Raw genomic sequence first — 27,995 nt, 5'->3', positions numbered from 1 at the left:
CACAAACACATTCTCTCGCTCTATTCCGAAGTGTGCTGCTGTCAAAGAAAACGAACAGTCCCGATTTTATTTAGTGAAATATAGAGCAAATATTGCATAAATTTGCTCTTTGTGGTAATAATCAAGTGGTAATAAAGTGTAAAAAGTAGTGTATGTACCTAATTTATCGTGTCAAACGCAATAAAGAGGAGAAACAGGCGATCCAAAAAAGTAAGTAACAGTTTGCTATTCGTGCGCTGCTTTCTTTGGCAATGCAATAATGGCAAGGATTTCGTAGGTGCAAATTTGTTTCGGTGATTAACACATCAAATCTTGCTACTTTTACACAAACAACTTATTCAAATGAAAGCTTAGACTTGAAATTGTGTGATTGAATCAAAATTATGTTCATAAATAGTGTATGTTTGCTGGAAAACGCAAATATTGTTGAGGGTGCCAACAACTGTCGCACCCTGCCAATGCCGTATTCTACCCTATTATTTTTGTGATTTTTTCAGCAGTTGACAGATGTTGGCAAAAAGAAGCAACGAATTTGGTGCCGTATTTCTTTGTTGAGCGATGAAATGGATATATGTACAGTGAGATTGAGATCGGAACATTTCCCCTATATTATCAAAATGATGCTAATAGACATATGGGAGTAGGAATTTTTGAACATTTTTGAAATGTGAACTTCCCTAGCCTGCCCACATCTCATCATCATTTGTCAATATTAATGTTTCATTGAATATGTTTATATGTATAGTGAATAATTCTGATTTTCTATATTTGTTAGAAGCAGGGATTGAACTTATCATATCATTATCATTTTGTATTCAGCCAATAACTAATTCCAGAGACGGAATTCCGAAAAAGTGTTGTATGACGGACTTCTAGCGCTATTTTCCTTCTACAATTTTGTCTAAGGGTACTTTGCTCTATGTCTAAAATTTACAGTGTGAAACTTGTGTGAAACGCTATAGCTCCTCGAAAAACAGTTCCCAGAAATAATGAAAAAACTTTAATATATAATTAATTTTAAAAATATATAAATTTAATAATATATAAATAATGAATAGGCATAGTTATCTGAACTTCGAGAGTTAGCAAAATATGACATAAAATAGACAAAATTCTTATAAATCCAATTTTTATAATTTTCATGATATTTACTCCATTATGAATTAATCAATCATCTTTTATGGTGAAACCTTGAAATTAATCTTGAAAACAGCTTACATTGCTTTATCATATGAATAGACACCCTGGGATAATATTTCTACAAAGCGATTGCAGTTTCATTTTAAAATTGGCATAGGCCTCCTCCATTAAGCTACATGAAATGAATAAGTCGGATTCGACTCAATTTTGAGTAGGAATGGGTTAGCGTGCATGTAAATCAAATATTGCATTCGGACTTGTCGGACAACTTTCATCCATGTGTAGGTACCGGGTTGCGCCTACTGGTCTGCAACATAATAACAAACCAATGTAAGCAGCGAAGACTCCAACCAGTCCGACGATGATAACGCATCACACTCCTGAAATGAACTACTCAAAATTGAGTAATCTTTACTCACTTTCATTTAAATTGGAACAACCCAAAATTTTAAGCGTGAAAATCAAATTTCCACATCATACTATGGAATCTTTGTTTGGAAAAATCCAAAAAGGGTCACCTAAAGCACTCCATATGGATCCGCCATTTGAGTTGATTAAAAGGACAAGATGTTAGGTTGCAGGTTGCCATTGCCAGGAGTTCACACGATGGATCTTGGCGTAAACAGTATCTCCTTGCTGGAATCCTCTTTTGACTGCGCCGTGCTTTTTGTTGAATATATTGTTCTGCTTCCTGTCTCTTGATGTGGAGCCTTTGTTACGTTATAGGTTAATATGACCAGCAAGCGTTCTGCGAAACGCGGTACCCCTATCTGGATTGAGTCACTGGCTTGAAAATTGATCCTCCAAAAGTGCATTTTCGCAAAAATTGTAAAAATATTTGCAAGGCTGTATGAATTGTAATAAATTTGTAAAACGAAGTTGAAAAATGCAGTGTCCCACGAAACGCGAGACGTCTGGTCACATTCCGTTAGGTAGGTTTGAGCAATGACGATACGGCACGAAGCAATTTCCCAAACATCAGTTCAGCGGGATTTTAGCCATTCAAGTCGCTGGATGGAGTCGAACGGTATACGTGCAAAAAGGTGCTGATGCTGAGCAGGGCTGACAATCGTCATCGTCATAGCACGAAATGCCACAGTAGCGACGAGTTGCATTGTCTTCATTACTACTCTTAACATCGTCAATTACGCGCACGACGTTAGCTTTCGTCGTGTAACCAAATCGTCCTGACGAAATCGAAGAACGAAGACTTCATACCGTTATTCTTCAAGCGGCAGCTGCCATGCGAAGATTTTTACTAATTCTTTGTAATAATGAATTAGAAGCAACGTATGAAAGCGTTATGAATGTTATCGATACATTTATGTTTCCTAATTTCCTACTATTTGTTTATTTGAGACGCTATTATGTTTTTAACCAGTCCGTCTATAACGACGTGCAATCAATTGTGTGAAGAAGTGACGATGAAAATCGTCATACCTTTTGGCTGCGCGACTATCGTCATAACACGCATGCGGCGCGAAGAAAACGAAAAGGTGTTGCATCGTGCAATGTTATGACGAAGACTAATTTTTTTTCGCTTCCTTCATACGACGAAAATGACTATTGTCAGCCCTGATGCTGAGTGCTTCTTCCAATGCTTCTCCTCCCGACCGAATTTTGCCAAGACTTCTCTTCAGGGTATCCACGAATTTTTCGGCTAACCCGTTCGATTGTGGGTGGTACGGTGCGTTGCGGATATGACGAATGCCTTGATTTGTACAGAATGCTTGAAATTCATGGCTCGAAAATTGGTTAAGTATTTTGATGGTGGTTTTGGTTGTCGTTGATCTCGTTGAGTGTACTTCAGGCACCTGAAGGTCTTAAACGACTAAACTAAACCGTGTAAAAAAAACCTGGGTGTATACCATACAAACTATTGAAATAGAAACTTTTATACGTTCTATCAATTCAATTCAGAAAGCGTTTAAAATCAATCGGGCGTAATTTAGTTTATTGTTTTATAGTAGCAACTCATCGTATGACAAGTGTACATTCCAGTCGATACAACTTTGTTGTTGACACATACCTAATGGAAGATTTCGGATTGTTTGAGTAGATTTCTACAATAGGGGAATAAATTATGTTACGGGATATTACATCTATTTATAACTAACTTGGGTGGTAATTCATAGTAAACTATTTCAATACAACAGTTATTTGGTGCAGCAGATTCTTCTGACAACAGAAATGCTTACTCACTTGGTTTTAATTCTTTTTTCGGACAACTTCGTCATCACTGCTGCTACTGCTACCGCTGCTGCTGCTTGATGTGTCGTGTGCCTTATTGACATTTCGGTCCGGAATTTTGTAGGGGAAATCTTGTCCAGCTGCCAGTAGACCATCCTTAAGTCTTCTCAAAGCGGATCGATTGAAGTGCTCTAAGCAGATAACTTTAAGACCCTCTTTGACTGCATCCAAACCCTGGGCGAATTGGCCCTTGTTAACATGTGCATCGATCAAACAACTGTAGAGAATCCCTAAGCCGTTTTCGGAAATTTTCGAATTCTTTAGCTGCTCAATCAGCCGGCAAACCAAAACATCGTCATTCGTATCTCTGGCCTGTTGGATGATTTTCTGGAACATGACTCGTGGGGTGTTGACTAAGTACTGATCCCAGATCTGCTGGGCTTCTGTTTGATTATTCATCATGAAGTGGTACGACCAAAGTGCGTTCATTGGAGCAATAAGACCGAATTGGTTGTACTTTTCAGCAACAGACTTGTAGCGGTCTAGCAACTCCGGATGTTCCGTCAGAATTCCTGAAGCTCCACCGATTGGGAAGCTTTTAACTGCGACTTCAGCTTCCTCCTTGGTCTTTAGTGCTTCTGCTGTAGCTTCTAACTTCTTCATGTATTGCTCAATGTTGCCGCTAGCAATTTGGGCGTGGCAATAGCGATTGTCAAAAGAGATCAGTCGTTTCACATTGTCTGAGATCATACCGCCAATGCGTTCGAAGGTGTCCAAATCACCAGATATGGCCAGCTTATTGAGGAAGTATTTGAAAATTCTTGGAATTGGATGAACATTTTGTTCAAGCATAGCAATCACACACTTAGAAGCTTCGTTCAATCGGGCCCGATTAATCAGTGCTTCGATAACTATGGACTGTTCAGTAATATTAAGTTTGTCATTTACAGCCAGAGTGTCCCAGGTTGCCAGTATCCGATCCGCATCACCGCCTTTGACTGCTGCTTTGAATGGTTTCAGAGTTGATGAGAGCTTGTTTGCATCATCCGTTTTTCTAGTTGCCTGTCTGGTCTTTTCCAAAACTTTGGGTGGCGGCGCAACTGTTGGCGTCACAAACGGAATTTCATACCCATTAGCTTTGAGAAAGTCGGAAAGTTCAATCAAAAATTCATCGCTCGGTGTTTGATCTTCTTCTTGCATTTTTGTCCACAAACCAAGTGCCTTCTCCGGTTGCTTTTCGGTGATGTAGCTTTTCAACAACTTCTGATAAATGGTAGACCGGTCGATATGGTTCAGATCCTTGGTAGCCTCCATCAAGCCTTCCAAGCTGTGAGTCTTACCTTCAACGTGGTACCGTTCGCATGCACTCTCAATGCGCTGGCCGCGAGTGCGCAGCCCGGGAGTTTCGAGAATTTTCCGAGCTTGGCGAATTCTTCCGCAATCAACGAAGGCAAACACCAAATCGTACAAGCTGTTTACTTCTCCGTGGACGTCGGTGCTGAGATCGGTCACGCGCTGCAAATTGGTAGCATCCTCCGCTTGGATCAGCCGACAGGTCAGTTCTGTTTTCCATGGGGTTGTGCGATACTTTTGGCAAATTTCTTCAAAGACCGCAATGGCCGTGCTCAGATCACCTTTCACGATGTGAACCTGGAAGACAACAAGAGAAAGTTTGTAGCAGTATTAAATTGCATGACGATTTGTCTTACGAGCAGCTATTCAACTCGTTATGCCAAATTGCATTAGGCCAAACGGATTTATGCCAAATGGTATTATGCCATTTGATAATATGAGCAGCGAGAGCAGTAACAAGTAAAAATGTTAAAATTTATTACACGGCGTGTGTATGGGGGACCTTTATGACAAAAAAAATGAGCATCGCCAAAACTTTCACTACGTGAAAATATAGCTCTTAAGCTTTCATTTCGTGACTATTTGAAAAAAATCTTTTTTTCTCCCTGAAACGGATCTTTGTAGACCAACGATTATTATTTATCGCGTCCCATTTAAAATGAGATTCCTGGATTTTTTTATTCCAATAATCGTATATAAACTCAGGAGTACCAAAATTACCAAGTTATAGTCTAAATTAATAGTTTGTTGGAGCTCAAGCGTCAAAGTGCATGACGAAGCCGAACTCGATATATTTATGTTATTCCCTGCAAACAGCTAAGAAGTATTTAAATAGTAATAGCTTGTTAATACCGGAACAATCGGGATACCGGGAGGGTCACTCCTGCGAAACCGCTTTGAACTTGGTATTAGCTAAATGGAAAGAAAGTATAGAGCGTAAAGATACGATTGTTGCTGTGTTTTTGGATCTAAAACGCGCTTTTGAGACAATTTCTAGGCCCTTATTGTTGAGAACTAGAGGCCTGAATAAGAGAAACGCGGATAGAAAATATGATACTGCCAACACTGCATTCAATCTTCTTCATCAAAGAACAACACATGAAAAGGAAGAAATGGTTTATGTAGATAAAATCTCACAATCCGCTATTTTATGTGTCCACATCACATAACAATAGAATCCAATAAACTATGGAATTTCATTTGACTTGCATATATTATGCCAAACTAATGTAAAATACATTCAATTTAGTTTATTGCAAAATGGCATAAAATCGAATTTGGCCGTTTTCAGTATTTGAGCCAACATTTTGGCTGCTTGACAGGTCTCCTGCTCGATTGGCTGCTGTTTTTTGACGGTTCGATTGGCGGCACATACCTATCCGCGTTTCTCTTATTCAGGCCTCTATTGAGAACTATAGAGCGCTTTGGAATTTCGGGTTCTGCATACAATTGGTTCAAAAGCTATTTGTCTGACAGAACTCAACGGACTGCTTTTAATGATTCTGTATCTAATCCCGTGGAGAACACCCTCGGAGTGCCACAGGGAAGTGTATTGGGGCCCCTTCTGTTTATTATGTATATAAATGACATGCGACGGGTTTTACGTTTTTGTGATATAAACTTATTCGCAGACGATACTGTGTTATTCATTGCAGCTAGAGACTTAGAAGATGCGATTGAACGCTTGAATGAAGACTTGCATTCTTTAAGTAGATGGTTGAAGTACAAACAGTTGAAATTGAATATTAGTAAAACAAAGTATATGATTATTTCGCGAAATCGTTCAATAGATAATGTCTCTGTGAAAATTGATGACGAGACACTTGATCGCGTACGGGAAATTAAATATCTTGGCGTGATTATTGATGATAAATTGAAATTTGACCAACATATTGACAATGTCATCAAGAAAATAGCCAAGAAGTATGGAATCCTCTGTCGACTGAAAAACGAATTAAATATTGCTAGCAAAATACAGTTGTACAAATCAATCATCTCTCCTCACATGGACTTTTGTCCTTCTATTTTGTTTTTAGCAAATCAGACACAAATATCGAGATTGCAGCGTTTGCAGAATAAGATTATGCGTTTGATTTTGAGATGTAGCAGATTCACTTCTTCAACTTTTTTGTTGGATGCTTTGCAGTGGCTCTCGGTGAAGCAAAGAATTGTGTATTTGACAATGGTGTTCATTTTTAAAGTAATTAACGGATTGCTGCCTCGATTCTTGTGTGATCAAATTGAAAGAGGAAGTGACATTCATAGATATAACACTAGAAACGCGGAAGATATAAGAACACCATACTTTTTGCATGGAGCTTCACAAAATTCTTTGTTTTTTAAAGGTATCAATTATTTCAATTCGATGCCTACACAGGGTAACCGGCGGTAATGTTGGCCCTGGATGTAACATTGGCTCATCACGCAAATTAATCAATATTTCAGCGATAATACTTCGATTTGTAGGGATATATTACCCACTGCTTCTTGAGAAAAGTGTATCAAACATATATCTGCTTCATAACTCTAGGTTTATACACTTCTTAAACTATTAAAAGCAATTATCTTGCGTGAAAAATCACTTTGACTCGGTTTTTTAGCAGCCATGTTTCGTTGACTTATGCAGGCTGGCTGTGTTAGAGTTTTTCTTTTGCCCCATAAAAGAGTTTTCTGGATGAACATACCTGCTTTCGCACATCAGATGAATGGATAACAACCACACTATGTCAGCTATCATTTTTATTTCACAATTTCCATTAGTATAGCGACATAATTAACCAAAACTTTTTTGGACAATACTGGGGACACCCGTAGCCAAATGGTGGCATGTGCTTTCGATTTGTAGCACTACGTTAGTATAGGTAAAACTCTGAAATCAAACATTCTCACCAATAACCCGTACTGGAGAAAATAACCGAATGCTGCAGATAGAATATCCGATGCTTGCGATTAGGTTGCCAAGATTTTTTGTAAAAACAGGTTATGTTTCATTCGTTAATTACATAATTACATAACGCTAAACTCAACCCACACCAAGCCTCTAGTAATGCTTCATGTATGGCAGGGTCCTAAAATTTATTAAGTCCTTAACGCTCAGACAAGAACCTTCCCACAACCTAAAACGTCATGTAGTAAATGGGCCCTCATGATGCTTTTCTCGAATCACGATATAATCGCTTTCATTCGCAGAACATACCAAAAATAATTGCCTACCTTACGGCTTCCATTCAAGCAAAAGCGATTCAAGCGTCAACCTTTCGTGGTTCGATACACCATTTTCTTCATAATTTCGCAAATAAATGATTCAATTAGGGTAAGAATATTTAGTTTTATCATCTTTCGCACGAATCCTACAAACATTTTCTCATTTAATAATGGTAAGATACAATGGATTGTATGTTTCATTAGATAAACTTTCAACGTCATTTCATGGGAATAATTTCAAGTCAAATTACTTGACAAATACCTTCATCATAATTTAGATTTATGATTGCTTGCAAAAAGTATTTTGATCTGTAAAATGATACCGAAAAAGTATTCTCTCAACTCGGGAAGTTGAAACACGTGAAAGTTTTGAGAGGATTCACAACAGCTGATCGATATAGAGAGGTGGAATCAAACGCACGTACCAATCATGAAATTTCAATGCAGGCAGAGTTGAAAACAAGCATCCAATAATTGTATTTATGAATAATTGTGTAATAATATCAGGTAGTTGGCACAGTTATAACTGTTTATGCACAGTGCAAAGCAAGGAATTGCCTAGAATAAGTTTTACAATTGGCTTTCTTCAATAGTGCGTTATGCACCATCCCCACCTAAAGCATTGTTTACGTTTTGAAAAAAAGTTTCTTTGAGAGTATCGCGAGAGCGAGAGCAACACAACTGCCATGATTTCAACTAGCAGTAAATCTCAAAATTATGCGGCAGCCAATAATTAACGTATGCAATTTGCTTGAACTCACAAAATGAGGGCTAGAATATGTACCCTTTTTGCAATTGCAGTTTTTAATATAGTTTTCATTTTTCTAAACTTCTTCACTTGCAAATATGGTAAAAATTTGGGAAATAAATGATTCATATAATAGTATTTTCGTTAGCATGTCCTTGGTAAGTGTGCTATTGGGGGAATCTGAAACACACTCTCGCAATCAGTGTGGTAGTATTTTACATGCAACCAATTAGAATTCACGCTCAATAAGATGATTTGATTTTCTCTATTTGTTTTCATGCTGCCTTTATTCAACGCAAGCAAAATGACTGGTACTATAAACAGCAACCCATCTTTATCTCTCCTATGTTCGAAATCAACAATCACTCGTCCCAAGTGGGCTGAAAAATTATCCACCTGATAGGGACAAGGATGCCGACATTTTGTCCATTTCTCTCGAGACTTTCGCTGGTTTTAATGAGATATTGCGGACATTCATCGTCGTTTTTTGCTATTTGGCGTCAAAACCAAATGTAAGCAAGCCGGCTGGTGGAATAATTCTGGTTGGAAATGCAATATATAAAGATTTATAACGATAAATGTGCTCAACTGTAGCATAATGGGCCAAGGTTTGAGCCGTTACCCCCATATCAAACGTGCAACTACACTATCACAGTTCAAGAGACTTTGTGTTTCACACGTAAAAGCTGCCTTTTAAGCAGCTACTTAGTTGACTTTTTATAATTCATTAATTTTGTATCTTGACGAAGTTTGACCTACGGATTTTTTGTTTGGACAATTGTATTTTTTATTTATTGAGGCACTGATAAACTATTTTGTTCGCCTCGATGATGATGATGGATTTTATATATATTGACGTAATTGTAATTTGACCTTTTTTTGTGTAGTCTACAAAAGTTTGAGTCTCGCGCGCGTAAAGCAGATATGAATGATATTTTTAAATTATGTATAGACTTGCGCATTTCCGACTGTTCGAATGATTCTTAGGATTAGTAATTGGCTATCTGGTAGAGTTTTGTTCCCGCGGTTGATACCGAAACTTTTGATATCGACGGAGCGGTAACACAAGTTTTAGTTTTGTTGACGACTTAGAATATTAATTTTATTGATGCTTACGAGTGATAAACGTTAAATGGTCTTGTAAAAACATAAAAACATGAAACGCGATACTTGGTGGAACTTTTGAAATCTGTGCGAGAGGTATCACAAGTTTTGCATTTTAGTATAAACTCGAAGTATCACTACCGATGCTTATGAGAATCTGTAGATGAAAACGACAGTTTTTTTTAATTTACCTTTTTGCTGGATAGTAATGGAAAGTTATGTATTCATATCTGTGATGGTAATCAGATCGTTTTTGTTTTTTTTTTTTGCAAATCTGATTAAATTGTTACTATATCAACTTCAATTAATTATCTTAAAGATAAATCGTCTAGCTCAAACCTTTGTAGGGGTATGTGGCGGGACCATCATCATCATCATCATCACCAAGAAAGGCTTGGATGGAGATTATGCTCTGCATCGTCATCTTATGCACATATACACCCAATTCTTTCCCAAATATATACCAAAATTGAAACTTTGGTGGTAAATTTGATGGTAAAAAAATGGTAACTTGGCTTAGAAACCTCGCAGTTAATAACTGTGGAAGTGCTGATTGAACACTCAACTGTGAGGCGGCAATGTCTTAGTGGGGAATGTAATGCCAAAACGAAGAAGGAGAAGTAATGTAGATTAGACCTCTTCATGTTTTCAAAAAGTATCAAAAATTCAACCGGTCAGCCTAGAATCACAATTCTTATGCTAAAATAAGTCTCCTGTCAAATTTTCAGCTAATTCCGATAAAATTTCGAGGTGGCTCAGGTCAATTTAGTGTTTTTGGGCTATTTTCATTTTGGAAAAAATCTTACAAGAGATATAAAAATCGAAAACTATTACAACAACCTCTATACGGAAGCTTTGGGTGTGCTCTACAAGCCTTGTGAACATTGCGATTCGTTCCGTTCACGTTTTGTCCATGTTAAAGTGATTTTTAAGCTTTTAAGTGCATAAAAATACTGTTTCCCCCAAAAGTCGTTGTTCTAAAAAATTCTTGAGTTTATGACAAATGATTGCTAATTTATTTTATTATTATTCCTCTTTTTTCCCTGGAAATTTCAGTAATATAATTGTCCATGTGCGATTTATCGTTAAATTCTTAAAAATCAGAAGCTGAACATTTGTAATAAATTTGCACGCTGAGATTTCTTTAAACAAGTTGTTCAAACAAAGAAGCTTCGATTTTACTTGTTACTATGATGCACTCAATGTTAAAAGCATGCAGACATATGGTGAAATTAACAAAATTTGGAAATTGTTTGTTGTAAGCATCAAATATCATATGATTTGATTTATGTTTTGTTCGAACAACTTGTTTGAAGAAATCCTAACGTGCAAATTTATGACAAATGTTCAGCTTCTGATTTTTAAGAGTTTAACGATAAATCGCACAGTGACAATTATATTACTCAAATTTTCAGGGAAAAAAGAGGAATAATAATATAATAAATTAGCAATCATATGTCATAAACTCAAGAATTTTGTAGAACATCGACTTTTGGGGGAAACAGTTTTTTTTATGCACTTAAAAGCTTGGAAATCACTTTAACATGGACAAAACGTGAACGGAACGAATCGCAATGTTCACAATACTTGTAGAGCACACCCAAAGCTTCCATATAGAGGTTGTTGCGATAGTTTTCGACGTTTATATCTCTTGTTAGATTTTTTTCAAAATTGAAAATAGCCCAAAAACACTAAATTGACCTGAGCCACCTCGAAATTTTATCGGAATTAGCTGAAAATTTGACAGGAGACTTATTTTAGCATGTGAATTGTGATTCTGGGCTGACCGGTTGAATTTTTGATACTTTTTGAAAACATGAAGAGGTCTAATGTAGATACACATAATTCACTTTTTACACTTTTTTTTCTGTCGTATTTTTGATTCTGTAACTTCAATTTATCACTAAAAACTATCCAATATGCTCATAGAAATCCTTAATACCTCATTCAAATAGAAATCAGATTTCAATTGATATACGGTAAACAGATGAGCACAAAAATGAGTCATGCTAAGTGCACAATAAAGGCAAAAATGGAAGTAAATATCTAGCTTTTAGTTTAAAATAAAATCTCTTCTGATTTTAACAAAAAGTGACATGGGTATAAAAAAAACTTAAAAATATGTACTGTATTTTGTCCTAGAGATCATATCGCTGCGATGCATAGTTGATGAGAACGAGTGATTCATCCAGACAAGCAAATTCATTTTACTACAAATGTTGTGGCAAACATGCAACTTTCTATGATATTGCACTGCGTGAGCTTGGAGAAATACTCATTGGAAACGATTATTTTCACTCGAAATTCATTACCAATTTAAAAATTAGTCCACTTTTCATTGTGTTGTCGCATTATTGCTATTTTGCTTTGTCAATAACGTTCAATTATTTGGTCAAGCCGAATACCACCAACATAAAACGCGAACACAAAACCTGGACGATCAGAACCAGAGTAGTTTTAGAAGTTTTTGGAGAAGAGTTTGAATTTTTAGACACAAAAATCGTGCTGAAGAGATGACTCTAATAAAATCTAAATTGCCTAAGAGTTCAGAAAAGTTAACCAATAAACGAAAATCAATCTCCTGCCCTATGCATCAAATGCATCTTCTTCTAAAAAGACACTTATTTTCATGACTCTTGGTACAACCACCAGACTTTGAAGTAATCGATGAGCTTTACTTTTATTCATCTATCTAGTGGAAAAAATCTAGCTCAACAATGATCAGAAGCGTAATTTAGAAAAGCTTTACTAATTATTAAGCCCCGTTAATATTTATAAAAACTCCATAGAATAAAATGTATTCCTTACTTTCAAACCCAAAAATATCTTTATAAAACCATCCCACATAGAAATGCCGAGGAAATGTCCAACCTAAACATTTCCTAGACCGAACCGGGAATACAACTCAGCCACCTGCAGCATGGTCTTGGCATGCTTATCTCGGTAGGTTAAAATAGTTTTAAATTATCTTGGAAATGTTATAAAAAATCATTAGGTTTTCAGAAATCGTTATGTCTTGAATGTCGGAATCCTGTCGTTTTTTGAGCTCAAACAATCAATTTGAAATTTCTCAATTATCTGGAATAATCTCTACGAATTTCGCTAATTTTCATTTAAATCCAAAAAGTATAAAATTGAAACAAAACAAACACTGTTAAAAATATTAGTGGGTTCAACCCTTGCGAAGCAGTATGTTTGCTAGCCAAATGTTGAACTTAATAATTTTGGCTCCGTCATGCTTTTCCATATTTGAGCCTTTTAAATTAGGTTCAAAATAAAAGAACATGAAGAATATTCATTCCTTGCATTTAATTCATGAAAAATTGTTTAAAAAAATAAATGACGAGTCAACTCGTGAGGGACTCGTTACTGGCAGCTGGCATTAGATTAGAATGCAGGTTTCATTTGGAAAGGAAAAAAAAGTTGTTCGGGACCCCCCCGGTAGATTTTTTTAAAATACCCAGGAAATGAAAGATAAGAAGCTATATTTTCACGTAGTTGAAATTTTAGCCATGCTCATTTTTTTGTGATAATATTGTTCTACTGAGCACGCCGTGATTAAAGTTGTGCAGTTGACTGCACGCTCTAATGGACGGTGAATTCTTCTCCGACATCACGAACGACCGCATTCCTGCCGCAGTGCGAAGAATATTGAATCCTACTACAACTACTTCGTTGCGTCGAAGTCGAACGCAGCTGCTGAACATTGGGCGGCTACAAGACGATAGACTAACCCAAAACTACGCGCAGTAGCTGGAAGTGGCACTCCCGACGCAAGAGCAGCTAGGCGTAGTTTTTGTTTTGAAGATGTTTGGAGAGATATTCGATCCGCCGTTGGTAGCCGCTGTACTTGCTCTGGTATGACGGCGAATGTGAGCAGTTAGTGGAAGAAATTGCATGGACGAGATTGCTGCAACACCGCACGAGAACGAACGAGGTACAATACAAACCGACGCGGAACAGACAAAACTCGATTTTACGAAGTAAAAGGCTCCAGCACCAATATCGACACACGGAAGTTCTATTAGAAGTTGAACCGTTCACGTAAGGGCCACGTACCGCAGCCTGACATGTGTATGGACATAAACGGAAATCTTCTTACGGACGAGCGTGAGGTGATTCAAAGTAGGCGGCAGCAATACCAAAAGCACCTGAACCGATGTGGCAGTAAACGAGGGCGGTATGGTGACGACCCTGGGAGCACGCATGCAAGGCATACGTTTTCCAGCTCCGGATCTCTAGGAAATCCAGAAGCAGATTAGCTGGCTGAAAAACAACAAAGCCCCTGGGGTTGACCAACTACCAGGAGAGATACAGTGTTGACCCGATTTTGTCACTCCCCGATTTTATCAGGTTTTCGACCCGATTTTATCACGTCCCGATTTTGTCACGTTTTCGACCCGATTTTGTCACCCCAAAAAAATTGTCCTTTTTTTTATTTTCGTAAATAATACCGAAATCACATAAGGCCGAATCACAAAAGGCCGAAACCACGAAAGGCCGAATCACAAAAGGCCGAATGAAATCGCGCGCTCGCTCCGGTCCACTTTGTTGGTCTGCAGATTTAATTCAAACTTTTTTTTTTATTTAAATACTTAATATAATTTAGAATATTCGGATTATTTTGTGATTTCTCACTAAAGTCTTGTGAAGTCAGTTTCTCAAATACATTTAATAACACCGCGTTACCGTAAGTTATACAGCTTTTAGTGTAAAGCATAATAATTTGAAATTTTGATTTTGTTTAGCTTCTGATGTCGCAATTAGATCATGAGTAGTGCGCATCATTAGCACAACCATGCGTCATGAAGCGCACAACTCCTACATTAATGCAAATCGGCAATTCGATTCTGTGAGCCATGAATCCGGTGGAATTCAACTTGGGCTCTTGCATTAGATTTAGGAATTTAACTTTTCCCAATACTACTTGGAGCTCTTGGATTACACCGTTACTTTAAAGTGCTAATATTTATATGTATACAGTGTTCAGTTATTTTCATCCTTTCATTACTGCTATGAAGATTGATCTATTATGGAATATAAAAGGGATTCAAATTGACTCTGTAAACACCGTCATATAACTTCTTTCAATTGAAAGATTGAGCTTCGACGATGAACTGACGTTAAATACCTTAACTGAATAAGATTGATTAGATCGCTGCTAGTAGTTGCAAAACACGTGGACAAGTTTTTCTTAATGGGGCACCATAATAAAAGTAAACGTAAATTTGTGAGTAAGTTCTCTTGGTTGAAGAATTGTAACTTTTGTAATGATTCGGCCTTTTGTGTTATTCGGCCTTTTGAAATTCGACCTTTTGTATAATTCGGCCTTTCGTGGTTCGGCCTTTTGGGATTTCGGCCTTTTGTGGTATGCTAGAACATTTTCGGCCTTTTGTGATTCGGCCTTCTGTGGTTCGGCCTTTTGTGATTCGGCTTTTTGTACTAATCCCCCAAAAACAACATTAATTTTCATGAAATAACTTTCACCACCTGTAGTTTATTACGAATGACTTCTAAGTACCTGGAAAATATTCTGAAAGCAATTTCGACAAGAAATAATGGGTACCGTTCACGCATTTGGTCTTTCCAAGGCATAAAAGGATTCATATTTGTGGAATGAATTAAAAAAAAATGAAAATATTTTTTTCCAATTTTGTCACATACCCTGTTTTATCACCCCAAAATTGAAGACGAGCTCGGTGGTCTAATGGCTACCGCTTCTGCCTTATAAGTAGAAGGTCATGGGTTCAATTCCAGGCTCGTCCCTTTCCTACTTTGTATTTCTATCTTAGTTCTTTCTGTGTTTCACGTTCTGCCAAAACGATTCCTCCTACTGTTATAACCTTCCACACTAACAAATCCAAAACCTCCAGTGGCACCTATGAGAGGTCGTAGAGTTCTCTGCATCTTTCTTAAGTAGGTGTCCAACTAACCATCCCTCCCCTTCCATAGCATTCGCAAGGACGTGGCCAGGACAGATCTCGACTATTGGAGAGTGCATTGCTTCCATCTAAGAGATACTGGTTAGTCCCAAATCAATATCTGTGGTAACGGATGAAAGTAATGCTACTCTCATACAATAGTCTTGGTTTGTACCACCTACGAATTTGTGCGAACTGCTTAATGCTAATGCTAATGCTAATACCCTGTTTTATCACCCCAAAATTCATCAGGGGGGTGATAAAATCGGGATATTACTGTATTCAAATACGGTGGTGATGCACTGGGTGATTACCAAGATTTGGTAGAAGGAGGTGTTGCCTACAAAAAGCGCTATAAGCTGGATTGTAGCAACTACCGTGCAATCACATTGCTGGACGCCGCCTACAAGATATTCTTCCAAATGTTATGCCGTCGACTAAAATCAATTGCAAAAGGGGTCGTGGGGCGTGATTCATGGGCGAACGCTCTACCACAGACCAGGTGTTCGCCGTACGTCAGGTATTGCAGAAATGCGAATACAACGTGCCCACACATTATCTATTCATCAACTTCAAAGCCGCATATGATACAATCAATCGAAATCACTATGGTTGATCAAGCCAACTACTACAAAAGACCAAGTTGCAAAATACGGAATCGCAAGGCCGCAAAGGGCCGGCGGGCAGGTACACGTGCGCAAAATAAATTTAATCATCGAGCTCACCTTGATCAATGCTCCCAAAAAGATGTTCTGCGGCGTAATGTATCCATTGTCAATGAGCTGGTTGAACAACTTATTCAACTCTTCACTCTTTCCCTGGTCGGCCAACGTGTGGAGCAATCGCCAGCAAGCACTGTTGTAAGTAAAATCAATGTCCTTTTCGGACCGATCGGTCGTTGCCTTATTGGATCTGATGAATTGCAGCGCATCATCGAAACGGTCCTGGCTGAGCAGCGACTGAGCGAGTCGAATGATTTTCGTATCGTCCAGCTCAAAGTCCGGCAACTTCGTCTTAACCTTGTTCAGGAGAGCAAAGGCTTCTTCCGCCTTACCGCTACTGGCATACAGCTCGATTACCTGAGCATACACACCAGGTGGAATGACGTAGTTTTCCTCCTCCAAGCGCGCCAGAACTTCTTCAGTTTTTGCAACGTCATTCGAACGAATCACACTACGAATAAGTTGGTTCTTTAAGGAATTGACGTTTTCTCCACGAGCTTGTAGATCAGTTATTATGCGTTCCAAATGTGGGATTGAAAGGCTAGACACGGGTGTTTTCGACCTCACGTTCTCTAACTGGATAGGTTCCAAATCACCGGCAGCCAGCTTGCTCAGCAGTGTTGAAAGTTCGGTCGTCATTTCAGCACCCAATTTGTCCTGGATCTTTTCTGCTTGATAACTGCTAATGGAAAGACCTTGGTTTACGAAACCGGATAGAACCCTCTTTAACGCTTCTACTCGATCAGTTTTAAAGGCGACAGCCACATCGTAAATCATCGAGCCTAAAACGTCTGCCTGGGCAGTGGTTGTGTTGGATTCATTTTCTTCCGTTTGTTCATTAACTTCTTCCTTTGCATTTGTCCTCAGAAGGTTATCGTACATGTGACGTGAGAAGTGAATATATGAGCTGAAATCTTTCGAATGCAGCAATGCCATCACGAGCGGTTTGCGGTAAATTCCCGGAGAATAATAAGCCTTGTATCGAGAAGCGATGCTAGCAGCGTCTTTGATATTGTTGTTCTCCAATGCAGCATAAACGCATCCAGAACTTGCCACTGCTGGCGAAATGCCTACAGTTCGAAGCAACTGGATCACTTCTTCGTGGCTCTTCATCCCCATATGCGGAATAGCATATTCACGAACTGTTTCACTGCTTGGCTGCAAATGAAAATCGTTTATCATCATTTTCAGAATGTTCAAAATTCCTTCTGGACGTGGCTGATCGCTTGCACACAGCAATGGCCAAAAATAGTGCTGTCTAATTGGTTGGTTTTGTTCATTTATGGCCTTCAGCAGTGCATACGCAGAATCAACTATACCATTTTTCAACGCAGTCTCCAAGGCAATGAAATAAGCATTCACGTTCAAGCCAGAACTCTGAAGTTCCTCACAAATAGCCAGAATACTAGCCACAGGTCTTTTCGCTTTGACCAACTGCTTGACAAGAAATCCTCCGGTGTTAGCCAATTCGCCATCGTTTCTGGTAGCTCGTGGCATTTTCTTAAGAACTTTCATGGCAGTATTTTCCTGGCCCCGGTTAATCAATCTCAGAATAACATTGACCGCGTCTTGATTGAAGCCAGCTTGCTTCCGGATTTTTGCCATCAATGGATCAACGTTTTCCCCATAACCATTGGTGGCAAGCGAATAAACGATCTCCAGTAGGTCTTTGTCCAGCAAATAGATTTCCTTCTGTTCGCAGGTCTCCAAAGTTTTAATAATGTAGTCCACATCACCCTTTCGAGCGTAACCGCAAAGTAAGGTCGTGTAGCTATCTGCCGATGGTTGCAAACCGGCTTGGGCCATTACAGCAAGAATACCTGTAGCCGATTCAAGATCGCTATAAAGAAGAAATGAATTGTTTCAAAACGTACAATAACATGAACAGCAAAAATCTTTAATTCCAAATATACGTACTCTGCCTGCGAGTGACCCATGATCAGTGCATTGAACACGTACTCGTTGACCGGCAGTTGCTTCTCGCGCATGTATTCAAGAATTTTGGTGGCTCCTTCAATATCCCCTTCCTGACAGTAACGCGATATCAAGCGCTGATAGGTGACACGATTCGGTTCAATGCCTTTTGCCGCCAGATCGGCCAGAAACTCCGTCGGAGAAAACGGATGCTCATTGTCCAGATACACTCTGAGTAGGGCATTGAAATGGGACACATCCATTGCCACGTTCAAGTTGTTGAGCGTTTTCCAGATTTCCTGCACCAGGGCAGTTCTTACCTCTGGCAATTCCTCTGGTACAAGGTTACCTACGAGGGAAAACGTTTATCGTAAATTAAACAATCATCAAATTATCAGGAATTGGTACATATACATTCGATCAAATACTTTTAATCTCCACATTATTTTAAACAAATAATCCACAAACTTACCACAGCACCGAATGACCAGCAGAGATTGTGCACTGGTTGCCGAACGATTCATTCGGATCTCCTCCAGCACATCCTCCAAATCACGCCTCGAGATTCGGCCCGATCGGCGGACATCTTCGTCGATCCGCTTCAGGGACTTGTCAAGGCCCTGACTCGAGTTAGCCGCAGTCGAGGCGAATCCACTGAAACAGATACGAGCCTCGTTAATTTTCTGATGCCACAAGCATGGAGACCATTGCAATCCTTCGGTCTTGTTGCGTAACTAGATTCAGCCGGCTGATGCACTTTTCATTCATCTCATAAATGGTCACTTACCTTACTGAATTACCACACAAACATTGCGAATGCTGCAGTAGGCTTCCCTCCGTCTCTCGGACCGTGCCAAATACAACATTCCGAGCGAAACCCGCGAAATATCGCACAAATTTGCTGGATCGTAAAATCGAGGCCATGTTTTGTGTTACGCAGAGGAAAACGCGAGAAAGATTTTTGGCTGTTTGACAGCTCGCGTTTGTCAAATCTTTTCGAGCAAGCAAAAACACGTGGCGCAAGGTCTTTAAAAAGCAGGTGATGCAGCAGCATGCAGCCACTTAATTCCCTACACGCAAAAAAATCTGCATGTTGTTTCCACCTGAAAATCCAGGTACACTCAGAAATAGAACAAATTTAAAATAGATTTAAACTATACATTTTCGGCATTTTTCAAAGTTATACGAAGCATATATGCTATAGTTTAAATAGTATACTAGCAATAATAAAAATGTATACTATGAAAGAATAACGTGAATTTATTAACTTCATGTATTGATTTCGTTGATCAAGATGGCACCGTTTTTTCGCATAACCAACTCGGTTAAAGAGCGAAGAATTTTCATTTCAAGTTAAGAATATCCGCATAGAAAAATATCAAACATCAATTTTTCCACTAATCATTTTTCGATTATACATTTTATGATAAGATTATTTATGGTATCGTAGTAAATTATACACCAATTGTACCATGAATAATTTTGACGATAGCCTCTACAATTTTTGGAATTTGGATGATACACTGAACGGGTCGTTAAGTATCGTTACCATTCAAAAGTTACCTTTTTTGCGAACAAAAAATTTTCTGTATCATTGAGGTTACAATCACTTTATCATGCATTCAATGATTCTATGAATAATAATCGTTTGGTGTATGATCGAAATTTAATTATGAATAGTTTGACATTTTTCATCTGTATCATAGAATCATAAAAGCACTATTACTTGAAGAATTATCATTCCATGAATAGAAACTGAATAATATTACCGATTTGATGAATGGTTCATTTCTATTCGGGTAGTTTGCAACCAAGTTTGTAACAAAACCATAATGTTGAAGATAAAACGTAAGTATTATATTATATACTATATACTTGAGTGAAAATCAAGCCGTTTCAATTGTTTTAAAACATGTCTACTTTTTGCAGCATAACTATGATGATCATCAGAGCGCTCATAATTCGGTCGGCCAAAACCGTAACATCGGATCTGGATGAGCGCCAGACCGCAGCGTTTGAAACAAGTCTTCCAAAATATCAGTTTGCCGTCGGAAGACAAACCGGCGATGGATGCCTTGGCGGAATTACAAAAAACACTTTTCTATCTGGTGCTAGGAAGGCATTCTCGGTGGAGAAAACCAAGCACTGAATTCAGCCGCACGTATTTACAGTTCAGCGAGTTAGTGAGGTTCCGGCTCCCCATCCACAAGTGGTCCCAACCCAATGCATCACAAACATCTACCACCAACACCACCCCGGAAAGGGAGAATGTTGAAAATGTACCTCAGGCCCTGGTCGTGTATATGACGCCTCCATCACGAATGATGGTGGTTCCAAATTCCAATTTCATCGATCGTAAATTATGGATTTTAATAAAGATAATAATAAATATACTTCGATTGTGATTTATGTGTCATTTATTAAGGATCAAGAATTCTATTTTTCAATTTTTGGACTCTACCTAATTTATGGGCAATCAAAATATTGACTGCTGAGAACGCACTGGAACTTCTGCTGAGCTGAACCAGTTTGACTTCAGCAGCCATGACATGGACAATTTGGTGAGAACGTTCTAATTCTTCACTTTTCTTTCATTCATTGTTTCACCAATATATAAATGCATTACCACTAAATACGCACAGGGCATCGTTTGCTACTATTGCCGCGGATATTGTGGGAGTCCCAGGTATCCGGTTCAAGCTTTAGTTAGCTACGGTGGCTCTTCTCGACCTTCTACTCCCTGAGTAGTTAATACGAATAAGGGCGTCCTTGTGATGTTTTGCTGAACCTGTTATGAACAACTAATACATCCCATTCCCTGCACTTCTGAAGAACCCTTTCTTGCTTCAAAAGTGATTCCTTTTTGTGGTACTAGTCTTCATAACAAAAGGGGCACCATTACAGAGCATGAGATCTGATCAAATTATTCGTACTACTACTTGACCAACACCCCCAGCTGGGTGAGGGATAGAGGATGACGCACACACACACACTTTGATTGTGATTTTTGTTTTAATGATTGTATTTTGAATGTAAACCTATGAAAACAAACGAACATAACCTACAATTCATAGCCAATTCCAGAATAAACTAGAGTCATATATCTAACTTATACTACAGGACGATTTTCTCAAATTTATACTATCCTGGTATTGCTGTATCAAATACGAGTTTGGGGTCAACCAGGCGAATCGCCATTTAGAATGAATTTTAAACTATTTAGTATTAATTTATTCCAGAGTGTAGTATTAATTTATTCCAGAGTGTACATTTTACGTGAACACGTATAGTTGCAACTTCTTCAGAAAATACTGAAAATACAGGTGAAACTTACACTGACAAAAATCCAATCATATTCATTATGTGTGGCCCACATACGTTTTAACTATAGCATTTTCCGCATAACGGCTATGTAAATTCGCATAGCATATATGTGGAAACACACATAACCCTTATTAACCTCCAGCATAATTATTAACAGGCTACAGTGCGGTTGATATGTTACATGTGAATTAAGAAGTAATGTCACAATCCATGTAATCATCAATTCGTAATTTGACTACATAATTTTATTGAATTTATATTATAAACAATTACAGTATACCCCCGCTGATCCGACAAATGTATGGCCGGACTATCGGGGTTTCTCTCGTTAATCCGACTGTCAAATCCATACAAACGAACCAAAACAAAATAACAGCACAAATTTGAAAACTGACAGCATAATGTGTTTAAATGGGTGTTGATACTTTTTAATCCGGAAAATTCCGAATTAATGAGATCCGGACTAACGAGTCGTCGGAATAGCGAGGTCCGGATAAGCGAGGGGATACTGTATATATTTAAGCTTCCACATGTAATTACTATACAACAGATCGTTTCTGTACAATATTTATTACTTCCCGCATAATAAAAAACAACATGTTATATGGTCAGAATCATTATTACGATGTAAGCGCAGATAACAGATATTTAGGCTAGAACAAATTTTATTGAAAATCCTGTGTAAACTTTTGAATTGATATATATATAGTGGGCCAACGTATACGTTGGCCCACTACTCCCCGCTTGGAACAGTCTTCTAGAAATCTCCCGTGATATCTCTGAGACAAAAAAAATGAGTCTCCTAGATATTTTTGGTCGATTTCTAGAACCTGTCAGACCTCAAATCCGCCTCAAATGCAACAACCGTTTAAACCGGTGTCTACCTCAAATTTTAGACGAGTAGACCGTTTGAACCGATAGGTATATGACAGGTGTGGTTTCTTAGATATTACCTCGATATCTTCTAGACTCGAATACCACGGGTCTTCTAGACTTCTCCTAGATGTGGGTACCATATTGCTTCTTCTTTTTCTTTTCTCTGTTATTATTTTTTTGTTTTTTTTTTCGGCTTGTTTACATTAAATCTAAAAAGAACTTTCTGAAATTTAAAAACACATACACTGAGGAAAAAATCCATATCAGGTTTATGTGTGAGCGATATAGATTTTTGCAATAGCTTCATTCTAATGCACTTTATGTGTGGGGCTTATAGAAAATGTATAAGTGACGACACATATAATTTATTTTTTACCACCGATTAACTTTATCGTGTTTTGTTAATAAAATCAAATGGATGTTTAACATAAAATTCATTTCTTGATTCGTTTGAAATTGTCTATACGAGCATATTGATATTCAACGCATGGAAAAATAATTAAGCAACTCAGAAAGAACTATTGGATTAATTGTATTCCTTTATCATGTTAAAACTTCCGCTTCAGCATCCACTTATTTTCTGCGATCATCTACGATTCTCGCGTCATCGTATTTTTGGGCCCCAGCAGCATATACCTACGTACTCCACGCAGAGGTCAATGTGATAATCTGCTCAGGATGCCAACCTTTATTTATCACCGGCTTTCTCGTTGTCAATTACCATCAAAGTTGAACTTCCGCATTACCTACAGCAACATCCTACGTCGTTGCAACATCCATGAATACTGCCGGATCAACAACCGTCTCCGCCGCAGCTGCCGGCATTATCTAAGGGAGGGTAAAAACATCCCTCCGGGAGTGCGAACTGTGCACTAGTCTCATGATCCTCATGTTACGAGCTCCAACATTCCGCCTTCATTCCGCCTCCAAGCATACCGCATTCATTCCGAGTTTAATCAGTGCCCTATTGACTTGTATCCACTCGAATAAAATCTGGAATGAAGAAATGCAAAAATAGTATGCATTAAACATAAAATTATAACGAACAATATGTCCTACCTGCAAGAAAACCCAAATTCTCGATGCGCAGTTTTTCTTACATGCGTTCACTCGCCATTTTTTTCTTTCCTTTCGACCGGGCTTTCGACACTTCTCATGGTTTCTCGCGTGATTCGTATCGGTATCAATGACATGTTTCAACATAATCAGATTTATGTGTGAGATGTTATGGTTTTTAACCATTAGTCTCCACATATACTTTTGAAAAGGGATGCAATTGTTCGCGATAACTAATGCATATATAAGATATCTGTATTAGCTTGTAAATTATAAAGCCCACATAAAATATATAGCGGCTACATTCTGATCGTTTTATGTGTCGTTGCACATATAGAAAATGATTGATTTTTTTGTAGTGTATTTTTATGTTTTATATTCGTAAGTTATAATACATAAACATTTTATGAATTATTGTCCGCTTCAATGACAAGGCTATTTCGAGAAATATATGATCTGCTGGGATCAAGTGGCCGCAGATCCGACTGCTTTGTGAGCATGGTGATCGATCGTTATCCCCGAAGAAATCAGGCCAACCTAACGATACAGATACCGTATATCACATTCTGCGGCAAGAATATGACACTGTTCCAGAGCCAAAACCGTTCGCAGCGGCTGGAATGTTCGTGGGTCCCACAGTTCCGTGTTCGACACAACTTTTGATCCTGGTTGATGTGATGGTTATGATGGTTTCGAGCGTGACGGAGTTCCCGAGAGGTTCTATGGTTTTAAAAGACGTCAAAGCTGGAACAAGGAGCGAGGCCGGAAGCTGAATGGAAATTGATGTAATTTTCGACAGTCGACAGCGGCTTGGTTCTGCAAGAGGGTACACACAAAAAAAAATCGTTGGTGAAAATAAAAGAAACGTTGGTAGAATTAAGAAAATTCGTTAGTGATTTTCAGTAGAAAGTATAAGACTGTTAAATCTACCAAAATAAAAATGTCACTTTGGTAAGAACTTTTACAAGAGCCGACTTTTCAGAATCACATTTTTCTCTCAAAACTATATGTGTATTTTACATTTGAATCAACTAGTGATGCTTTCAAAACAACAGTGAGCTACATTTCAATTTGAATCCAGTACCTATATATATTTAAAATTAATTAATAAATTTCCATTTCGTTAATTATTATCAGTTTATTTAATTCAACTTCCATTGATATGAATATGCCGTCATTATCACCCCGTCCATCCTCACAGCCGCCGCAAACACCGTAGTGCTGCTGCCGACATCACCACCAAAAAGCAAAATAATTGTGCTGGTGGTGTAGGTCCGCCTCCGTTAAGGTTGTTATGCATGTCCCTACGTCCATTTTCATCGTTGTTCCAGTGGTGACGGCTTCCGTCATTCGATGATACGCGCCGCAGGTCAAAACTTTCGCTAAAGCTCAGTAGGTTCAGCGCTCAGCTTCCGGCTTCCGTCATTCGATGAATATCAGATCGGGCTCGATACGCGCCGCGGGTCAAAACTTTCGCAAAAGCTCAGTAAGTTCAGCGTTCAACTTACTGATCCAGTCGTCCGGTCGCCCTGGTTGCGATACAGAAGGTGTAGTAACCTTTCAATAAAGAAAAAGATAAATATTACATAAGCAACAAGACAACAAAAAGCAAAATAATTCCGACAGTTATAAATGATTGATAATGATTGAATGAAAAATGTATGAAAATTGTGAACTCACCGGTTAAAACACATTTCCATTAATGGCCTCCGTTGGTGGATTCCTATTGTCTCCTTTTTGTCCTTTCTGCGATTCTGATTTGTTTGGTTGGTTGATGCTGGAACTCTCGATGGAAATGCACCGCTCAGGATCATCATCGTCGCAGGGAGTGTGCATCAATAAATAGTTTCGGCACGGTGTGGATGATCAATTTTCCATCGTTGTCAAAGTACGTGCTTGTGGTGTTTCATTTTCAAATCCCGATTGCGCAGCAGGATGTATTTCTTCCGGTAGACAATCTCGCCAGTTGTGGTGAAACTGGCCGATTCACTATAGACGAATCCAGGTAAAAATAAGAAGAAGACACACGACGGTGTTAACTTTGACAGATCCTACAGCGCAGCATAGGAAGATCATTTTAAAATGCTTATAATAAATTCTAGACAAATTGTAATTAAAATCTGATTGATGTACGATACGGAAAAAGTTCTCAGGTACTTATTTGGAAGCTTATCTCATTTTTTTTGTATATTTTCTAAAAATGTATCTATCATAAACTTCGGAACTTTTTCCATATCATACTTCAATCAGATTTTAATTACAATTTGTCTAGAATTTATTATAAGCATTTTAAAATGATCTTCCTATGCTGCGCTGTAGGATCTGTCAAAGTTAACACCGTCGTTTGTCTTCTTCTTGTTTTTACTTGGATTTGTCTATTGTTGACCGGGTCAGAAAAAGCACAACAAGTTATCTATCTAGCACAACAAGAACACCAAGACTCCTTTAGTGTCCCTTTAGAGGTTTTGTATCAGGTTGTTTGGGCATTGGGTCGTCGTCGCCTTACCGCGATTGGCGAAGGATCTCAGCAAGTCGTTTTTTCCAGGTCGAAATGTCCTCAATCCGTGTGCTCCTGTGGTTACGCATTTTGCGGATCACAATTCTTTCCCATCGGGGCTTGAGATGGGTCTTTATGGCATATGCCTCTCCCTTCTTTTCACAAAGAAAAACGGAAAACTTTTGCTGATTTCTGGTTCTGGTAAATATTTCTTTTTAAATTTCGCTTCTGACAGTTCATCGTGGGCTGCCAGTTACATTGTTTTCTGTTGTCAGAGTTGCCAGAAATATGAAATATGAAAGTTGGTTTGATTCTGGGTACTGCGGATAGAGCCGCTTTTCTACGCTCAAGCGAGCAGAGGGATATTTTGAAATCACTCCCATAAACAAAATTATTCTGCAGTTACTTGGCTGTCAAACATTTCCCGCTCTTCGAATTTCTCTTTCCACGCTGCATGAGAGCGCACAAATGCGCTAGACTCTACATGACTTCACTATTATTTACATACATTCATGCTCCTATCAGCTACTGAATCTCGTGAAATTTCGTAACGAGTGCTTTTTAGTTGCATTCCCACTAATTTTCCACTCGAAATATAATGTGAGAATATTTGTTACAAAGAATACAAAACTCAAACAAAGTTTATTTTTATTTTTTTCCAAAATAATAACAATACTTCTCAATATTTCATCAGAAACGAACATAACCACAATCTTCAATGTTTGGCTCCGGCACAATAGAAAATTTTGGCTTCAGTTTGACAACCAAATCGATTCTATCCGCACCACCCAGGTTTGATTAAAAGATATTTTAGTTACTAGATAAAGATTGTCGCTACTGTTCCCTTTGTTCTGCTGTCCGAAACATGTGTGGTACATACCTGTCAAATCGTATGCATTTTCCTTCTTTGACATTTAGCTCCCCTATCCTCGCCAGCAAAAGATGTTCCGGACAGCGACGACAGCGACAATCTTTATCTAGTAACTAAAATATCTTTTGTTTGATTATTTTACTTTTTTTGTTTTGATTGACCTCACTGTAAAAATCACAATTTTACACTGAGAAAAAAACTTTCAAATTAAATATTTTACATTTAATTTAATGATTTTAGCACTCAAAAATACCAAACTTTCCTTACTTTTGAAGTAACATTAGAAAAATATTAAAAACACAACTTTTTTTCGTTCTGTGTAGGATTTGGAACACGGGTGTCCAACATTGGTTCGTAGCCATCAGATGCAGCTGCACGTTGAAATAATTTTTTGTCTACCCATTCTTGTGAATGTCGCCCAGGGAAGTGTCCGGTTTCGCTTACCCGATCAGGTATTTCTGTAAGAAACATTTACGTTTTGGTCATATGGGTATGATAAAGGTGAACATTCGCGGATTGAAAGCTAGAGCATAATACTCACCAGAAATTTCCAGATAATCTGTATCATTTTTGAAACATGCCATCGCCCATATGAAATCCGCATCGGTGACCGTCGACTTTAAGCCTTGGAGCTCATTAGAAATATTTAGCAGCACTATATGATTCCGTTGTTTGATCCCGCTTTCTCACACTTTTTGCTGTTGCTCCTCGGGGGTTCTTGTTCGACATTAGTGTTTCGTCCGATCTGATCGATTGATAATTAGTTGAGAAAGGTTGAGAAGTGCCTTTGCCCACCTTCCGATAATTAAAACGGCGAGTTCCGACTGGAAGTTAAAAATTATCTTTGATTGAATAAAAAGACCGATCAAGAACATGCGCGCGCGAACTATATTATGGAAAATTTTTGACAGCAGAACCGCTTCGATTCTCAGCACTCAGCAGTGTGAGTGTACACACACAAATGATAAAACTTAAAAAGGAGTTGGTTCGTGCCCAAGATGAAAATGAATCTTGACTAAGACGGTTTGCATCTTATCCAGGTAGATTCCTTTTCTCTGTTAGATTTCTTTCCATG

The 27,995-nt window shown here is 38.3% G+C and overlaps 1 protein-coding gene and 1 long non-coding RNA gene across 2 annotated transcripts; both read right to left on the bottom strand.

The window, feature by feature from the left end:
* Nucleotides 1-3,221: 3,221 nt before the first annotated feature.
* Nucleotides 3,222-19,261, bottom strand: LOC134212022 (leucine-rich PPR motif-containing protein, mitochondrial). The gene is made up of 5 exons (XM_062689513.1): nt 19,084-19,261; nt 18,769-18,950; nt 18,300-18,645; nt 16,386-18,222; nt 3,222-4,980 (listed from the first exon to the last, which is right to left on the bottom strand). Exons 1-5 carry the CDS (start codon nt 19,218-19,220, stop codon nt 3,349-3,351), a joined length of 4,134 nt encoding a protein of 1,377 aa, XP_062545497.1. The 5' UTR covers nt 19,221-19,261; the 3' UTR covers nt 3,222-3,348.
* A 5,377-nt stretch (nt 19,262-24,638) lies between these two features.
* Nucleotides 24,639-26,260, bottom strand: LOC134216115 (uncharacterized). The gene is made up of 3 exons (XR_009980493.1): nt 26,059-26,260; nt 25,233-25,541; nt 24,639-25,109 (listed from the first exon to the last, which is right to left on the bottom strand). It is a non-coding gene; the product is annotated as an uncharacterized LOC134216115 (long non-coding RNA).
* Nucleotides 26,261-27,995: the final 1,735 nt, after the last annotated feature.

The sequence above is a fragment of the Armigeres subalbatus genome, chromosome 2, assembly GCF_024139115.2.
Source record: "Armigeres subalbatus isolate Guangzhou_Male chromosome 2, GZ_Asu_2, whole genome shotgun sequence".
Classification (NCBI taxonomy): domain Eukaryota; kingdom Metazoa; phylum Arthropoda; class Insecta; order Diptera; family Culicidae; genus Armigeres; species Armigeres subalbatus.
The sequence above is the reverse complement of the archived record's forward strand: the minus strand, read 5'-3'. Positions and strand labels throughout refer to the sequence as shown.